Source organism: Malaclemys terrapin, chromosome 8, assembly GCF_027887155.1.
Source record: "Malaclemys terrapin pileata isolate rMalTer1 chromosome 8, rMalTer1.hap1, whole genome shotgun sequence".
Lineage (NCBI taxonomy): Eukaryota > Metazoa > Chordata > Testudines > Emydidae > Malaclemys > Malaclemys terrapin.
The window spans coordinates 16,310,131-16,328,535 of record NC_071512.1 but is presented as its reverse complement, the minus strand read 5'-3'; the positions used below and the strand labels follow the sequence as shown (position 1 = coordinate 16,328,535).

General features: G+C 41.5%; 1 protein-coding gene across 2 annotated transcripts in view; it reads right to left on the bottom strand.

The window, feature by feature from the left end:
- The window catches only part of ARHGAP26 (Rho GTPase activating protein 26), a 317,491-nt gene that overhangs the window by 8,910 nt on the left and 290,176 nt on the right, over positions 1-18,405 (bottom strand). Inside the window, exons 21-22 of one of the 2 annotated variants that reach the window (XM_054038402.1) lie at positions 10,593-10,703; positions 3,484-3,575 (exon numbers count right to left, since the gene is read on the bottom strand). In XM_054038402.1, the coding sequence (XP_053894377.1) occupies positions 3,484-3,575; positions 10,593-10,703 (203 nt within the window). The remainder of the gene's footprint in view (positions 1-3,483; positions 3,576-10,592; positions 10,704-18,405) is intronic. The other variant, XM_054038403.1, reaches the window with a different exon arrangement.

Below are 18,405 nucleotides of genomic sequence, written 5' to 3'. Positions count from 1 at the left end.
TACAAATAGAACACAACTTTTCCACATTTACAGCTTACAAATCACTGCATCTGGCAGCAGCAATTAAGATGGTTTTTAGGTTAATTTAAAGGGACATTCGCTAAAAATATGGCCAACATTTTTAAACGTGCGCTTAAAATTAATCACCTACGGGCCAATTTACATAAGTACTGAGTACCCACAACTCCTGTTGTAGACCACATGATCTGTGGATGTTCAGCAGCTATGGAAAACAGGCCCTAAGTCATAGGCAACCTATGGCACGCGTGCCGAACTGATTTTCAGTGGCACTCACACTGCCCGGATCCTGGCCACCGGGGCTCTGCATTTTAATTTAATTTTAAATGAAGCTTCTTAAACACCTATTTACTTTACATACAACAATAGTTTAGTTATATATTATAGACTTATAGAAAGAGACCTTCTAAAAACGTTAAAATGTATTACTGGCACGCGAAACCTTAAATTAGAGTGAATAAATGAAGACTCGGCACACCACTTCTGAAAGGTTGCCGATCCCTGCCCTAAGTCTCTATTTAGGCACCTAAATAAGTGGCTGGATACAGGCACCTAACTTTAGAAAATCAAGTTTGAATGTTAGGTTTAATAAAACGATTGACCACATTTCCTAATCTGTGTCACTAATACTTGACAGATAATGGTTCTTAACCTCTTCCATAACAAGACTCTCCCACCGCTCCCTCCAGGACTTTCCTTCTCTTTAGCTGGGGACCCCCTCCCATTTAGCATGATGGTAAGGGCACAGTGGTTGCAAACCCCCTGATACCTATTTGCAAGCCTCAGGGTGGGAACCCATGCTTTAGATTATTAAAATGTAAGAATTATTAAAATTCTTTCCATGTACATCTTGACACATATGCCATAGACAGGAAGGATGGTCCAGTGGTTAGGGCCCTAGTCTAACACCCAGGTTCAATTCAATGCTCCACCAGACATCCTGTGTGACCTTGGGGATAACTGAGGCACAGAAAGGCTAATAATAGTTCCTAACCTCACAGCTGCATTGTGAGGATAAATACAATAAAGATTCTGAAGGGTTCTGAGAAATGCAGGGAAACTTGCACTGCAAATGCTGCAGAAGACTAGTTAAATCCAAAGAAAAAACTGTCTACCTTCATAAGAGTATTTGAAAATATTGCTATTAATATTAGGTTTCCCCAAAACCTCATTATCACAATAACTAAAACTCGGACATCATCAACCAGATAGTGTCTCTTTAATTTCCTTCCCACTGACCATGTGTTTTATCTGTTAGAGTTATTAGGAAAACACTGAGTGATTAGGGAATTCTCTGTATTTTTGTTCTTGAACGATCCATCAATTTTTATCTAGCAAGTGCCCGATATTTAAATCAAACTTGTACCTGTTTAGTTGCTGCCCTTTGTCATAAGCTCGAAGAGGTGACTGTGCTAATTAACAAGAAGGGGACCAAAAGAGAATGTGGCAGCTGCTTCCAAAGTGACAACAGACACAAAAATAAAGTCCAAGCCAGTCTGGGAAGTGGTAGAAAATCCTTTCCATATAATGCAACTATATCCAAGACAATATTGAAGAATTCCATTGAGCATAATATTTTTGTCCCTTTTTCTTGATGGAGGAAACAGACAATCTATGTATTTTTAGGAACAACTCCCATAAACAAACTGATTTCAGTCTACCTACCCCAAGTCCCAGCAATGTGTAGGAGAAAAAGGACATGCATATTACAGTTCAGAATAAGACACTCGTTTCCCCCTTTTCATTTGATGCATGAACCATTATAGTAGTGTCATAGTGCAGCGCTGGTACAATATTCAAAAGCTAATCTGTCTCTGTCACATTCACCTAGAAAGCTGCTCAGGATATCAGGAAAGTTGACACTAGCTTTTGCTGCTTCTGCATGTAGGCCTTGATTACCTTGAATTTCCTTACAAAGGAGGTTTATTTATGAGACCCAAAATATGGAAAGGGGAGCAAAAACGGCATCAGACATGGGACAATGCATTTATGCACAGACAAAGTACAACTAGGGTGACCATATTTCCCTATGCTGAACATGGGCCACCAGGTAAAATTACTTGTATTCAAGTGAGTCCAATGGCAATCAATCAGAACTATGCAGTACAAACGTTCACATTAACATCAACTTGGCTGAGCCTGTTAAAAAGAAATACTGCATAGCTGGATTCTTTTAATTTACCTTCTTATCTTTAAATCTTTAGGGCTCACACTGGGAGGAATGGCACATACCCCTCTCCCCCCCACATACACACACATCAGGAAAGGTGAGACACACACACTCCAGTATACCTATCTCACACAGGAGGGGTGACCGATTGACCTGACCCTCTCTGCCGGGCACTCTCCGCCCTCCATGCCTGGCTGGGCACCCGGAACAGACCCGTGTCTCCTGGTACCTGGCCCCCACCTTCCTGAGGCAACACATGGGGGGGCACACAGCATCACATGCCTCCCCTCCCCAGATTTCTGCCAGGGTTCACACCAGAATGTAGCCAGCAGCAGCCTTTTGGTACTGGGCGGGAGGAAGGGGCGGGAGCTGCTTCCAGCTGCAGGGGAGTGGGGTGGGAAGGGATGACCTGGCCTGTGTCTTTGCAGAGCTAATCTCTTCTTCTCCCCCACTCCTGTGGCTGGAAGCAGCTTGTTCCTTCCTGTTCACACAGTGTCGAAAGGCAGCTAACACCTCCAGGCTGCTGCTGGCCACCGACATAACCCAGCTGCCTCCTGTGCCCCGGCTACAGCGTGGGCAGGAAGGGCTTAAGCCCTTAGGATTCATTGTGCACCAGGGTCCAGGGAACCTGACTGCAGGGTAGGTTGGCCAGGAGTCTCCCAGAATCGGCCCAGTGACTAGTAAAGGCCATACGGGAAATTATAATAGGCCAAAATCCAGTTGGTGGCGCAGCGGAGTTAAGGCGGATTCCCTGCATGCCCATGCATGTATACAAGGTGATGATGCCAGCCTGTTCTCCACTGAACGATGAAGCATGATCACATCCTGTAATTTCCCTCCTTTTTCAATGTATGAGTTGACTATCTGGTGCTAACCAAAGGCAAAGGTGGTAGCTTGTTGTAATGAAACCTGTATGATGGCAGATAATAAACTTCCAGCGTTGTTCTTCTCGAGGCTTCTCCTCCCCACTTGGACTTCCCCCAACAATTCTCCTTCCCTCAGAAGGCTCAGTCCTGATGAGTGCTGAGCACTACCTATGAGGTGTGAGGCACCCTTAACTCCCACACATACAAAATCAGCTCCAGTGGGCCTGATTTTCCATGATGCTGAGCCCTCCAGTCAACAGGAGCTGTGGGTTTCTAGCACCTCTGAAAATCAAATCTCTTCCTCTCCTTATCATCATCTCTGTAAAACCTTTCTTCTTCTTTGTAGCTTTCAACGGTCTCTCTCTCTCTCCCTCTGTGAAGCATTTTGTATTACATTACACTGCCCATGCTTGGGAATTGAAGACTCACCATTATCGAATATGATGCCTGCTGTGAAGGAGAGCTCTGAGTCATGTTCTGCTTTGCAAGCATACAAGGCTCTGGCTTTCCGGCATGGTGAGCTGTGAAAATAGAGAAAGAGAATGTATTTGACATAAAAAAGAAAATCTCTATTAAAAATATAACACAATTTCCATGCCCACTCTCTTTGAGGAAGATGCCAAATGGAAGGGTGAAAAGGTTACCCAGGTCAGGGGAGAAAAAATTCAGAATATTTCAGATAAAGTCAAGCTCTCTCAGAGATATCACTTCCACCAGAGTCCCATTTCACCATACTGGAAATTTCAGTGTGAGCAAAACTGAAGCATTGAGGAACACGGCATGTACGGAGTTGCCCAACACACTGAGCAGCACTAAATCAGAGGTCACTGGAAGAGTTTCCTGTCCATTAAAGGGGAGAATTAAATAAGGCCAGAGTAAGTTGGGAACATGTTGTGAGTCACTGAAAGGAAATGTCTATCTAAAACCCTAGTTCCTACTTGGGGCAGACAGGCAGGCATCATTAGTAGTCACTCATTGACACTATAAATCAGTCAGGGTGGTTTGTTTTTAACATTTACCCAAAAAATATTTTAGAGTTCATTTCTAGCTGTATCTGCAGTGTTCTAGTTCCTGGGAATGACTCTGCACTCACAGACGAGCACTTCCAAAACAGAATAATAAGTAACTTCTATTAATAATTTGTTGCCCTTTTTCAGAACCCACCACCTGAGGGTCTCAAAACCCTTCACAAACATTAAACTTCAAAATCTGCCTCTGTATTATCTCCACTTTGCAGTGGGGTAAACTGTAATGTAATGTAAAGTCCATTTATTCATGTCTGAATACTGGTGACCTCATAACAGAATTTTCAGAAGCATTCTTAATTCATGGCTAACTTTGCACCTCAGCAGATGACCTGCCACACATAGTCTATTGATCTCCTCACTGGTTGTTCCCTACTATGACGACCCGCTATCATTCCATCCATGATAGCTTTCTCAAGATTATTTCCATCTCTATGCCTGACATGACCTAAGTACGTAAATTTATTTCCCGACAATAGGTCTGCTTTTCTCCAACAATATTTCATCTTCTTTGCCATCCAGGAGGTATGTAAAAATCTTCACCAGGATGGCATCTCAAAGGCATTAATTTTCCTCTTAGTAGCAGCAATTGTTTCTTGGGAGTCACATCCATAAGTTGCTATGGAAACAAATAAGCTTTTTACCAGTCGAACCTCCATGGTAAACTGAGGCAGAAAGCATTCGCATCCAAAAGTCAACCAGCAATTCACTGGTAAAGAGGGGAACAGAATGCAGGCATCTCTGGCTCTTGCTTCAATCAGCAGACCACAACATAAACTGAGATATCTCAGATTTCTAGTCAGATGGGGAAGAGTTAGCTCATACTTCCACTTCTGTCTTAAGGTCAAACAAGACAGATCAGTAGGAACTAGGACAAACTAGGATTTATTGTGGTATTTTAAGCAGACAACGAGAGTATATTTTATGTAGCATATTTTGCAGTTTTGGAAATAAGGAAACTGTGATATCCCTCCCATTTCAGTGAGACAATCATGAAGGAAGCTGTATGCTGACTCTGCCTCAGATGGAAAACCCACCAGAAAAATGGAAGCCTCCTGCCTGAATTGGGAGCCCTACAAAGCAGAACGCTTGTAAATTGGGTTTGGCTATATTCGTCAGCCTTGGAAACAGAATGTTTGTTACCTGTCCACTTCCTTACTGGGACTCACAGTCCAAGATATTTGGGCTGTGCCTCTGCTCATACAGATACCGACCGGGGGCAGCATAGACTCATCAAGGAGGTGTCAAGATTTTGGCTCTCAAGCCAATCAAGTGCTTCCAAAACAATATGAAAACTCTGAACTGATATCAGTAGATTCAAACAACAATAATGCCTTGTTGAACTGAGTTCAGTACTCTTTTTAGGAGCATTACTTTAAATGCCTAGATCGCTTTGGCATTTAGACTTGAACTTCTTGTACCCCCTTTCCCGCAATCCCGAAGGGATTTATTTACATTGCCTGAACAGATCAGGGTGTATTCCTACCTCAGTTGATCATGGAAGCCACAAAGACCCAACCTGACTGCTCTTCTCTTTGGAAAGTTGATGCTCCGTGGCTTCCCTGACCTTGACAATGTTCTCGGTACATATAGTATAACCTGAAAGGCTAGGCTCTGTGGTCAGGAATTGGGGCGTCTGGATTGTGGAGGGAGGGTCCTTCATTTTCTCAAGCTTCCTTTTGCCACTGAAAGACTGAACCACTCCGAATAGAATCGACACTTGCCTTTTCATTATGTTTCATCACCCGTTGAAAATAGTTCCAGCTCCCTCAGAGGGAAAACTCAGGCAGGGTGCGTAGTACCATGGGGGCCACAAGAGAGTGCTGTGTAAGCCAATCTGATAGTCTTCTAGGTCACTTCCCGCAAGATGCCTGATGATGAGGCCCTGACAAGTGTATCATCCAATAAATATGAGTCATTGTACTACTCCTGACTATTATCACGATCAATGCCTTTATGAACACTCTGGGAACACAGAACAGACTTAAGGGTAACGTTTCCTGTAGATAGTGGCAATTTCCATAGGTGAACTAAAGAAAACCAGTAACAGGGCCTGACTGGAATATGCAGATAAGCTTCATGGTGGCAATACCAGGCCGTTTCCTGGAGAGATTGCAGCAATAGCGGGGGCTAGAGTCTCCACCTTCAATTTCATCTTCTCTGCCAACTTAATAATCTGCTTGAGATCTAACACAGCCTGGACTCCTCCAAATCTTTTTCTCATTATGGAGTAAAGTCCTGAGCACTTTTCTCCCTGAGAGAAAAGTTCTATTGCCCCGGTTCCACATTGTGTGAGGTTTCGTTCAGGACAGCTTGATGTTCCTCATCTTCTCTCAAGGTTGATTTCTAATGATAGATCCTATCCATTTCTGTGTATGGTCTTTTGGGAAGAAATCCATCTTTTCAGGATTTATCAGATCCTTTGCCAGGGATAACTGTACCCTATCATACTTTGGTTGATGAAGAGAGCATATTTGGGTTCTAGGACACTGTAGAATTCCAGGATTTGCTAAATGAACCTTTTCCCTTTGTCTCTTCCCCATGTTTCTGAAGGAAAATGACAAATTCTGTCCTAATTATAGATGTGGGGTATTTGTGTTTGGCCTTAGCTTGCTTGTACTCTCTCTTTCTGGCTGAATCTCAATGGTTACAAATATACCTAGCGGGGAAAATACAATGAATTAAGGCTGAGAATTCCCCAAGGGAGGAGCTCATGGAAGGAGATAAATGTCTGCAGCACTTTAGGCATTTTCTGCTATTGCTTTGTTTCTGAGGGAGAAGAGAAGGATGGTCATCCTCATCTGAGGATTGTTCTCTTTTCTTGCCTGGTCTTAAGAGTCTTAAGCATTCTTCATTATTCAATCTACATTTGGAGAGAATATGTAGAGAAACATCCAGTGTGTTGAAGAAGAATGATCTGCCCTTGTGTAATTGTCTATAAAGAAGTCTCAGCTGGTGTGGGATGATGCAGAGGCCCCAACAAGCCACCCTAACTGAGGGGAGCGAAAATCTGTTGACTGAGAATGACTGTGGCTCATTAGATGGTCTCTTTGCAGATGGGTGCCTCTTGGACTTTGGCTTGCTCTCCTATGATGTAAAGGGGAGGAAACAACAGAGACAAAGGAGCTTGGCATTCAAGGAGCAAAGTCCCAGAAATTGTGGTCCCCTAAGAGGAGGGAGTATGAGATCCTGCTCATGGCTGCTCTCAAATCAGTTTTTGAAGCTGGGATTACAGATAGATAAAGTGGGAGGCCTGACCCACCACTTTGTTTGTATCTGAAGTGTGGAGGGGGAGTGGTAGGGCATGGCCAAACCCTGGAGGCTCATGGACAAGTCTGAATGGTCTCCACTGTTTTGTCTTATGTTTCCCAGTAGAGCAGTTGTTTGTAGCAAGGGGAAGAAAGTGTGTTAACCTGACAGAAGTGATTGGAAAGTAAGATAAGTGGATAGTAAGAAACCCTGAAAAATGCATAGGCAACCACGTAAATATAATCTCTCTCCATCAGTACCATCAGACATGACTTCTGATTTGTCATACCAGAGCTAATTGGAATCTATAATCTGAACGGGGAATATTTGGAAGTTCAGATGCAGCGAATCTAATTCCTCACAGGGCAAATAGACTTTCTTTGAAACAACAAATCTTTTACACGTGCATTTAAAAAAAAAATTAGGTCACTTTCCTTTGCAGGGGTTCGTTCATCAAAAAAAGAGCCTTTTCTGTTAGTACCATTTTCATTCAATATAAATAGGAAACCAAAACAAGCTCACTGCCATCCCAAAGAACCCCTGGCTCCTTCCCCAAACAACAACAACAACAACAAATAAAGAGCAGTAAGAAGTAGGGTTTATTTGTCTCATGAGGGTTCATCATCAACTCTCCCACCACAACATTCTGAGGTTTGCTTTGGGATTTTGAGTTTTTTCAAGGCAAATCTTGGTTGAACCTGTCTATTTTCTCCAGCTTCTGACTTGAAACAATCAGTTGGCCCAAATTTGCTCAAATTGGGCATGGATTCACCCAGAAGTTTTGCAAGCCTCTTCAGTAAACCTGGTCAAATTCATAACAAAACCTCAGACTGGGAAAGTTTCATGGGGCTTTGTAATTTCATTGTAGGGTGACCAGACGTCCAGATCTCTGGTCGGGACGCAGTTTGTCCCGATATTTTGCTCCGCCGGCATTTTTTTTCCCCCCTCCACCAGCAGCACTTGGCTTTTTTTTTTTTTTTTTGGGCCCCCCCCGGTGTCCCAATATTTTCTTCCTCTCATCTGGTCACTCTATTTCATTGACATGCTTTGGCACAGCTCCAAAGATGACACTTTTCCAAGTTTTCCCATCCAGTTCAATTAGGCGGTCAAGGGTAGGGAGTGGCACTGTTAGACAAACACAATCTAAAGGGGTTACATCTCTACCATTCAGGAGCCACGTAGGACTCACTCAGCATGCAAAACTTTGTGGAGGTCATCGAAATAAAACAAAGGTATTTTCTTGGCAACGGCCCTGAATTATTTAAACTGTTGCTATTCTTGTGAAATAAACCCCACCGCTTGGTCCCCTGTAGGCCTCCAACCACTTTTTTTGTCCTCACAGCACCTCAGTGCAAGTTGCTATTATCAGGACTGTGCCATTTCTGCTGCTGCTGCGCCCTTCAAGGAGATAAAAAGGCTTGGATCCTTCTGATCACTCATTTTTAATTTCTGCCTCCAAGCCTGGCATAGGGCCAGGAAAGCACTCAGTGGAGTTTTCCCAATGTGCCCTTGTACAATTTATAGGATGAGGGAGTCGTCCTCTCAGAAGAGGGGCTACTTAGATGATATTACACCATTGTTAGGCCTTTGCAGGCTCCCATCAAAACAAATAACCTGCTGAATAGACAGGAGTTAAATGTGGCATTTGTAAGTCGTGGGTGAAGGTAGTTTTCAATTTTTTCAGGTAAGGAGCAGCACCCAGGTTCTGTCTTTCTCCCTGAGATGGAAGAGACATCTCTCTTCCTCCTGTGCTGCAACATTTATACCCTAATGAATACTAATTAAAGGACGGGAAAAAAGCAAAGATAATTCCCGCTTAGGCTGTTCTTAAAGGAATTAATATGGCTTTTTATTGCATTTTTTATGATCCACTTGAAGAGAAGGGGCCTGTTCAGAGGGCAGCTTTCTGGAGGTCATATTGAAAATCATCCGAAGATGGTTATTGCCACCTCTGGGTTATGTACTGTAGCAGTGGAGTTGCCAGAGATGGGCTGGGGTACTGCCTACTAATGAGTGTTAGATATTAAGGCATCAATGCTGCTCTACAATCCAGCACAGCAAAGCTGCTAGCAAGCCTGGTTAAACAAATCACCTTGAATAAACTAGTACAGGGACAGTAGGCAAGGAAAAGGGGATGTGGTACAGGTGACAGATCTGTAAGCCAAACTGACTGCTTCTAGCTCCCATACCAATCATAAGAGGACACAAATATATCAATGATGTTGCACCCAATTTCATTTATTTTACAAGGTGAATAGTCTTTGTATTCCCCCAACTCCCATAATACGATACATATTCAGTACAAAGGTTTATGTTGAAGAGAGCCACATTCCTGCTATACATTGCATGTTTCTTCAACGGAAGATAAACTAATCACGGCAGCCAGTTAGAATACTCCAAGTTCTCAGGGCTACAGGAGATGGCATATCGCAAAACAAGAATGCTCTAGAAAAAATGGGTATTTTGGCAGTTGAGACCATGCAGCAGGTTTCAGTACTTAGAGGCACCATGAGGCTAGGCACTTTAGAAATAACCTAGATATAGCATTATATAATACCATATTCTTCCACCTCAAAGGGTTAGATTTTCAAACTTTCCTTTAGAGGGTGTCCCCAACTTCCAGGAGCAACTTATTTCATGTGACATCTAACTACCTGAGATGCAGACACAGTAAGACAGATGTCTATATTACATAGTTTCATTCAGTAATTGGCACCCATAAAATTGCAGGTGTGAAAAAGGAAGATTGGGCTGGGGGGAAAAATCAAGGCCCATAGTATTTAACAATTCTTAGTTATGCCTTGCAACACTCCTGTGAGGTTAGTGCATTTCTTACCTGTTGTAGAGATGGTAAAATGAGGTTCAGGTAAGTTAAGAGACTTGGCAAAGGTCACACAGCAAGACAACCGTAGCAGTGGGAATAAGACTTAAGGGTCATGATTCCCAGTTGCCTGCTCTGATCACTGAGAAATTCTCCCAATGGTCTGCACCACTGTTGGGATGAGAGGAACACCTGATAGATAATTAAGTGTTGTTAGGTCATCTCAAACCGTTCCTCTTGGATCATGGGATGTTTGGAAGTTTCCTCTCTTGCTGCATGAAGGCAGCTGAACACCAATGAAGGCTGGTAACTAAAACAACAAGCTAGAGACCAAAGCTGGACTGCACTGGGGGAACTTGAACAAGACACATAGAAAAAAAAAGTAAATAAAAATATAATTGCAGCAACAGCAACAGAAAACCAGAACAAACTCTGCAACAGACCTGATGGGGGATGAGTCGCTGGACGTAGAGGAGGTGGGCATAGGACTTGATGGCGCAGAGAACATGGGCCAGGACGGTGAAAGGGGTGATGTTGGGCTTGGATTCTGAGGGCTGCAAGACAGAATCAGATAACTTATCAACACACAACCATCACAAACAAACAAAACAGAGAAAGACATTCCAACGACATCCAAGGAGAGTAGGTGCCTGGGGAATATTCACAGCATGAAACAAAGCTACAAAATGGAACACTGAGACCTTGGCAAATAGTTTCAAGGCCAGATCTGCATTGCTTTAGAAAAAAAGGGCTGGACCTTGCAATTAATCCCTGCTCTATTATTCTTTTGCTGGCAAGCTGGCTGCTTTGTTGTATGGAACGACTACATTCTAGGTTACAGAGGTCATCTCACTGCACACAGCTGCTTTCTTTCCCCAGCTACTTACCTGCTTTGTTTTATTTCCCCCATTGTTGCCAGAATGTTGATCACATTTCTGGACATGAATGATGTCTGTAACCAGCCTTTCATTCCTCTTTTTATTTTGGTGGTCGTGGTGTGCAAGTATGAAAGGCTATTCTCTCGGCTGCAATCCACAGTGCCCGAAAGCAATTTTCTGTTTATATTTTTAACTAAATGGGCCTTACACACAGGAAGACTAGAGGAGTTCATTATCTGAAGGATGGCAGGGAAGTTCTTCCATTCTAGTATCTGTCTGAAGAAAATTAATAAGGAAAACCCTCCAATAAATATGCCCCAAATCAGGTAACTTAGGTACCTACTACGAAAAAAGAAAGACCCTTCACTCCAATATTGACAAGCCCACAACAGAACACCTATTCCACATGCTCTCTGTGACTAACTCAGCTTGCTGACATGGACTCTTTCTCTGTTCTGAGAACGAACGAAAACCAATTTTTAAGTATAACTTATTTTGTGAAATCAGCAAAAGGCTATTGAGGAAAGCATCAATGCCCTATCTAATGGGATTTCTGCCAACGCAGGTAGAGGACCTATTATTCAAGTCGGCAGCTAAACACAACTGGTCTATAGCTGTCAAACTTATAAATGATCAGGAGCCTCTGTTGGGACTCCAGCATGAACCAATCTATCACGATGCAAATGGTTTGCGGGTGATGTAAATGGTTGATATGCATGTAATAGAGTCTGCTCATTATTTTTGTAGTGCTTGCTTTGATTTTTTTCCTCCTCTACTGTAACCTTTCCACTGCCTTTTTAATTGGCTTGTTTTAAACTTCACTCTTTTTCCTCCTCTGTATAAGAGTAATCAACTCAGCTAGCTCTGGAATTTATTAGATACCGATTCAGTACTTTTCCTTGAAGTATTAGCGTCATAACACAGAATAAAGTGGAACCACCTTAAGCAAATTCTGAGAGAGTGAAACTCTTCTTATAGAGAAGTGGAGTAAAACTTCCTTAACTGTTTCAGTGCCTTTCAGGGGATCTAGGTATAATTGTAACAACTGCACTAAAAGAATGTGCACCACTTGAAGTCTCAATCTTCTAGCCTTCCAGTGTGTTTGGCGTCTGAACCGTATTGTCTGTTTAATTTAGATTGTAATCCATGTTTTGTACAAAACTGAGCATGCTAACGGCCCTCAACAAGCAGTATATAAAAATGCCAAGTTGGGTTACTTTGTAAAGATTGGTTTTATGCTTCAGTCCCCAGTGAGGAATCAAATTCCTTGTTCCATTTGTCCTTGATACGCAGTGGGGGCAGCCAACTAGAGATCATGCAGCCACTGACCTATGGACAGCCACCAGTATTGTAGACAAATACAGTACTTAAAGGGAAGTGGAGTAGAGGATTCGATGCTAAAATAACATGGCTGATGAGTCTTAAGAGATTAAATTTGTGTTTGAGAAAATGGCAAAATGGATCTGTCTCTTATGTTAAGAGACTCCCAGAGGTTGTTACTAAGCCAGCTCCCCCCTACTTTGGGTTGCTATACCAAGTTGTACTGGATGAAGTTAGTAAATTGTTCTGTTCTTTTGAGAATGGCCCAAAGAAGCTGGAAATCAATCCCTTTTGAGCAGTTAAGAATGGTGGTTTGGACAACAGAAAAGAGTATAGTCAGGTCCTTCTCAAATGCCAGGCCATGCATATACCGCATTCTAGGAAACAGCATGGGCACATGAAACCTGTCTTCTGGCTCCTTCTAACCAAGGTTTCCTAACATTATTACATGAATCGCGTTAGGGGCAACATCTGTGTTTTTTAAACATCACAATAAAAAGGTTTTTTTTTAAAAAAGAACAAAGACAAGGAAAAATCTTCTGAAAACAATGACCTTATGCTAGACTCCAGCTCATGATTTCTGTTTCTTATCATAGGACTTGGACTGGCCCAAACTCTGGAATATTTTGTTAGAGTGAGAGAGAGAAGTCAATAGGATGGACAATATTCTTATTCAGTTTCAGGTTATGTTTCAAATGCCAACCTCCTATCACAAACAAATCAGCAGTTTCGGCGATAGGTTAAAGGATACTGTTGAGTAATTTTTGGTACCTTTTCTTTCCTTTGCTTGAATTACTCTTTTAATAGATTGAAAAAATTTAAGTCCCTGCAGATCATGCTCTTCCCCCACTTGTACAGCCCTCATTCCTCCCACCGGAGTTCATGGACAAGCCAGTATCCCCTGTCAACGTTCTGAGGTTCTTATGGTTTCTCACACTCTTAACTCTACATTCTAAAACCCTCAACATTCTAAAACAGTCTCTCCAAAACTCAAGTCCCCGCTAGTCTAAATGATGAGAGAATGTGATACAAATCAGGGTTTCCTGCATCCCCTTTTATTTGTACTTGAAATGAACATGGCTCCGTTTTCCTTGTGTCCAATTCCATCTGTCCCACGTTGGCGTTATCACCATCGGGCGAGAGAAAAGTGTGTTAAAAGAGTTGGTGGATTCAGTCCACTTTCTGGTGAGAAAGTGGCTGCACTACAAAAATCATCATTACAGTCGGCACCAAGAGGACATTGTCTACCATGTTTTAAAAAAGGTCAACTTTTCAGCCTAAACTACTTGATGTTCATGCCCATTCAGGAGTAAACGCTTCCTTGCCTTATTCACACGAATAGCAGTCCCACTGCAGTCAATAGGAGCCAACAATCTCCTTACCTTTATTACTTAAGAAAGTCATATTTAGAGAGAGATAAGTAAGTACAGTAGCACATTAGAATTTCCTTAGGAATACTATATGAAAAAGAACCCATAGAATGATTTTATACAGGCTTCTATCAGAAATCCCTAACATAGTTCTTTGATAGATATCAGGTTTTAAAAAAAAATATTTGTTTTTATTTGATATTTAGCTAAAAATTGGTCATTCCTTTATAAAAATGACAAATTGTCTCCAGACCTTTGTTTATTTATCCATTTTAGCAAAACCTCTTAGGTTACTTGAATTTATTATTTATTGAATATATTCTATGTTTAAACAAAAGATGGCACTGCAAAAGGGACAATTAGCCCAGATCATGCAAATTAACCGTTTTTTGTTCTCTCTCTGGCAGGCATAGGATGCTAGCTATCTTGTGATGACATTATACCTTCTAGTAACGCATCAAGTTGTAGAGCACAGTAGCAGGCAAGTATGGCTTATTCAATGTGTGTATGGGCATGCTTCTGCCCTTGAATGGAAAGAATATGCTAGATCCATTCAAATATACATGAGTTCTTCTCTCAACTGTATGAGAGACTTGAGCTCTTCCACCTCCTTTGGTGTAATGAAGAGGAGCTTGTCTTTTGGAAGCTGAAGTTCATCAGTTCTGTTCCTCATGCTAACCCTATGCAATGCTAAGGAGTTACGGAACATTACAAGTCTCTTATAGTGTCACATTGTTATATGGTAAATACAATGGAAATTACATCATTATTTCATCTTTACAATAGTGGACAGGGTACATATGCTTTTAGACTTTCTACTACTACTCTACATTTACATGGCACCTTCCATGAGAGATTCTCAAAGCACTGTATAAGGAGGATGTCATACTACTGATTGGTAAACTGAAGCTTAGAGAAGTGAATTGGCTCGCTCCGGTGAGTCAGTAGCAAATGTGGGAATAGAACACTTGACTTCCAGCCTCTGCTCTGCCTTCAACCACTTCACCTGGCTGTCTTGCTACCAGACATCCTGCAGTTTCAGAATAACTTACAGGAAATCTTAAATTCTACGAAAGGCATTTTATCTACCAGTGAGTCTTTAGTAGTTACAATACCCACTGAAGAGAGTTCACTGCAGGACTTGGGATATTTAGGAATGTGTAATTAAAAGCATTTCCCTCTATATGGTGTATTGGACCTATACACTGTTTTTGAGATTAAACTCATTTCGAAACAATGTAATTCTCATTAATCTTAAAGACAGCTGCGTCACCAGTATGTATTTCCACATTAGCCATTTAGTCCACTGCACTAATGACAATATAAAATATAATAAAGGCTCTCAGAAAAGAGAGTTATTTCTATTTCTATTTTTTTTTAAACTTATAGTAAGAAGCACATCTTTCAAACTAACCGTTGTCTAGGAAGCTGTTACAGTAAGCCGTTTGGGCCAGGGACTTGCTTTACTGTGGGTCTTGGATGGCACAGAAAACATTGTCGGTGCCTATCAAACCGATCAATGAAAATAATAATTAATGAAGATATGCATTATATTAAATGGAAAAATGATCCCATTTCAATTGAGTTACACAACTCTCTTCAAGTGGAGTTGCATCAGCATTGATTTTGGTTCAAGTTGACCAAACTATTCTCTGCTCAGTCTTAGAAGTCATTTTGTAAGAATCTTTACAGGAAACCTCTTCATGAAGTAGAGATTGTGTTTTTAGGATTGTAGAATGTGCCATCCTTATGTTCATGCCTACCAGCTCTGTGATCAACACACAAGTGAATGGCCTTCTCCCTATCAATATGCTTTTATTTATTTTTTCCTTTTAAAACCTACTCTAACATACTGCTTGAATATTGTCCAACTGTTCCAGTTATGCAGCCACAGAGCCTATGCTTTCCCTATGTCTCTTTGGCAAGCAAGGGTGGTTGAATAAACACACACTATTCTGGGATCTCTTTGTATCTTGGAAAGCAGTTATTTTTGTATGGACTGATTTCCTTTCTTTCTCTCTCACAGGAATCTCAGAGGGGGCGGTAGGGCTTTTGAAAATACCAATTGCTGTCTGAAGTCAACTGTACAAATGTGCAAAAGTAACATTCCATCTGAAGTTATTTATTTATTTACTCTTGTGTAGGTTGCAGGCAGCACTTCCGGTTTGATGCAGAGTGGGAAATAAAACAGAAAAAAGAATAGCTAGAAACCCAAAATATCAAAAACCGGAAACAAAAATCTGACTAACAGTGGCTGAAATTAGAATCTCTAAACCAGGATATTAACTTTTCACAAATAGCTGCAGGAGAGGGAATTCCGTGAGTTGGCAGCCCAAAATATTCCACTGCTTTAGAGCTTTCCTTCTTGTTCATTACATGCCTTCTACTTGAGCAAACTTTGAAGAATGTGAATAGCAACAGTGACCTGCAACTGTGGAAATCTACGGCAAAATAACAGTATATGCACTGGTAATGGTATTTTCGAAGGAGCAAGAAGGATTTTGGCACCCATTGACTTTCAGTGAGCACTCTGTATCAAACTCCTATAAGCCCCTTTGAAAATTCCACACTGCAAGCAAAAAGGTATGATTAGAAATGAATAAAATTGTAGCAGAAGGATTTTCATCCCAAATGTCCCTTCTTTATTCCCATGTCTGTTGTACATCTTATTATCTTCCCATCCTCGTGTTTAATTGCAGCCTACACAAGTAAAAAGCCCTAGTTTTATTTCCATATTTTGATCTCATTTCCAGTTGCTGCATCTAAAGGCTCTAATCCCCACTCCCCATCCATATCCTGTCTCTCTCTTCCTCCCCATACCCTGCCAGTCTACCTACCAGTCTCTCTGACATTTCCGTGACACAGCTCAAACCTTGCAGCCATTTACGGGTCTAACTAATTATCCCCAGCATGGTTTCAAGACAGATTTCACCGCTTTATTCATTTGGCTCACAGGACAACCACCAGTTCTGCTGGAGGAAGCTTTTCAAATGATTTTCTAGGGAACTCAGGATTCAAATAATTGTTTCCAGCATAAAAATATCTTACATGTGAATGGGAACAGCCTATCAATAAATGAAAATCGCCCATCAATGAATCAGCTCTATAATATACTCAGTAGCCCCATGCTGTGTTCTCTATCAATACCGGACTATATAAAAAAAAATCAATGTTATCACCAGTCCATTCCTACAAAACAAAGCTGCTATGCTTCTGGCTCTCACAATGCAACAGCCAGAGGGTAGCTGTTGCACAACTAGCTAATGCAAGGGTATTCAAACTTTGACAACCGAGGGCCACATTATCAAATTTCCAAAGGACAAAGCTATTCTGCATAAATAAAATGGACCTCAATCCAGCTGCCCTAAGATATGATACAGAGATCTAGCCTATAAAGACCATGACTCCAGCATGCAATAGTGCATCTTGATCAAGGTACATTCCACATCCATTAGGATGGAAGGTTGCTTGCATTTCAATGCCTACTCAGGCTGCACCTCCATGTTAAAAATGGCATTGCAAAATTCCTCAGGTTGCCACTGCTCAGTGAGCTGCACTTTGGTTACCCCGATCTACTGGTTTTCATTCAGATGTATCAGTCATTTATGCAGGATACACGAGCTTCTCAGTTAAAACAAAAAAATGCCTTTTAAAAAATTTACTTCATATGGTACCTTAAAATGTAACAGAGGTAAAGCTAAATCCATTGCTAGGGGTTTTTACCCCACGTATTATCCAGCAGCATAGTTATTCAACAGCAAAAGAAAGCATCCGTATGTGTCGAGAGTAGAAAAACCAGTAGCCCAAGGATTCTGTTATCAGCTGCCAAACAAGTCCTACCAAAATGGCTTCTTCAACAGTAGCCCTTACTACATCTATATCTCCATAAGTGTAGTCCATCTTCCCCTCCCTTTTATAACATGGCTAGCTCAGCCCTGTGTCTTCACAGTCTTTGAGATGCCTTTCACATTAGTTTGCCCTTTTATTTTTTCTGCTTGGCATATTTTCTCACACCCCAATATGATACAAGTTGCAAATGTTTCTCAGCTTTGCTAATCAGGCTTTAGCAATGCTGAGGAGTTTCATCAGCACTAAATGCATAGCAGCACAAGTATACTTGAATGATAGAGAGACTGGGCCAAATCCTACTCCCAATTGCATATCTGTAAATGTGGGAGTCATCCTCTGCTGTAAACCAAAGAAAGAAAATTTGATTTTTTATTCATCCATTCTATAGAAAATCACATTTCATAATATTTACAGGTCATCTTGGAAGTCTGGAATGAATGTGCTGCCATCACTAGCTTGCTTGCGCTTTCCTGTGTAGATTAGAGAAAACGCTGAGAGGCAGGATGGAAAAGTGACTAATTAGAGGGTGTGTCTTCAAATGAATAAGCATTATGGAATGGTTTTTCAATGTGGATCTCTTCCATGGTGGGTAGGACCAGGTGGGAGGAAGTGTTCTCTTGTCTCACAATTACATCTAGTAGCAGTGGTGACACAAGTTATCTATTATCTACACCACTAAACAACACTGTAGCTCACCAACCAATCACTGCTGTTACAGGATGGTATTAAGACTAAATAGGGTCCAGACTCATCAGACCTTCAGACCTCTCTTCATACCTGTGCAATATGCATACACACGCACTCAAAAGAGGTGCAGAGGGAGACTCTTACTCCCCAAA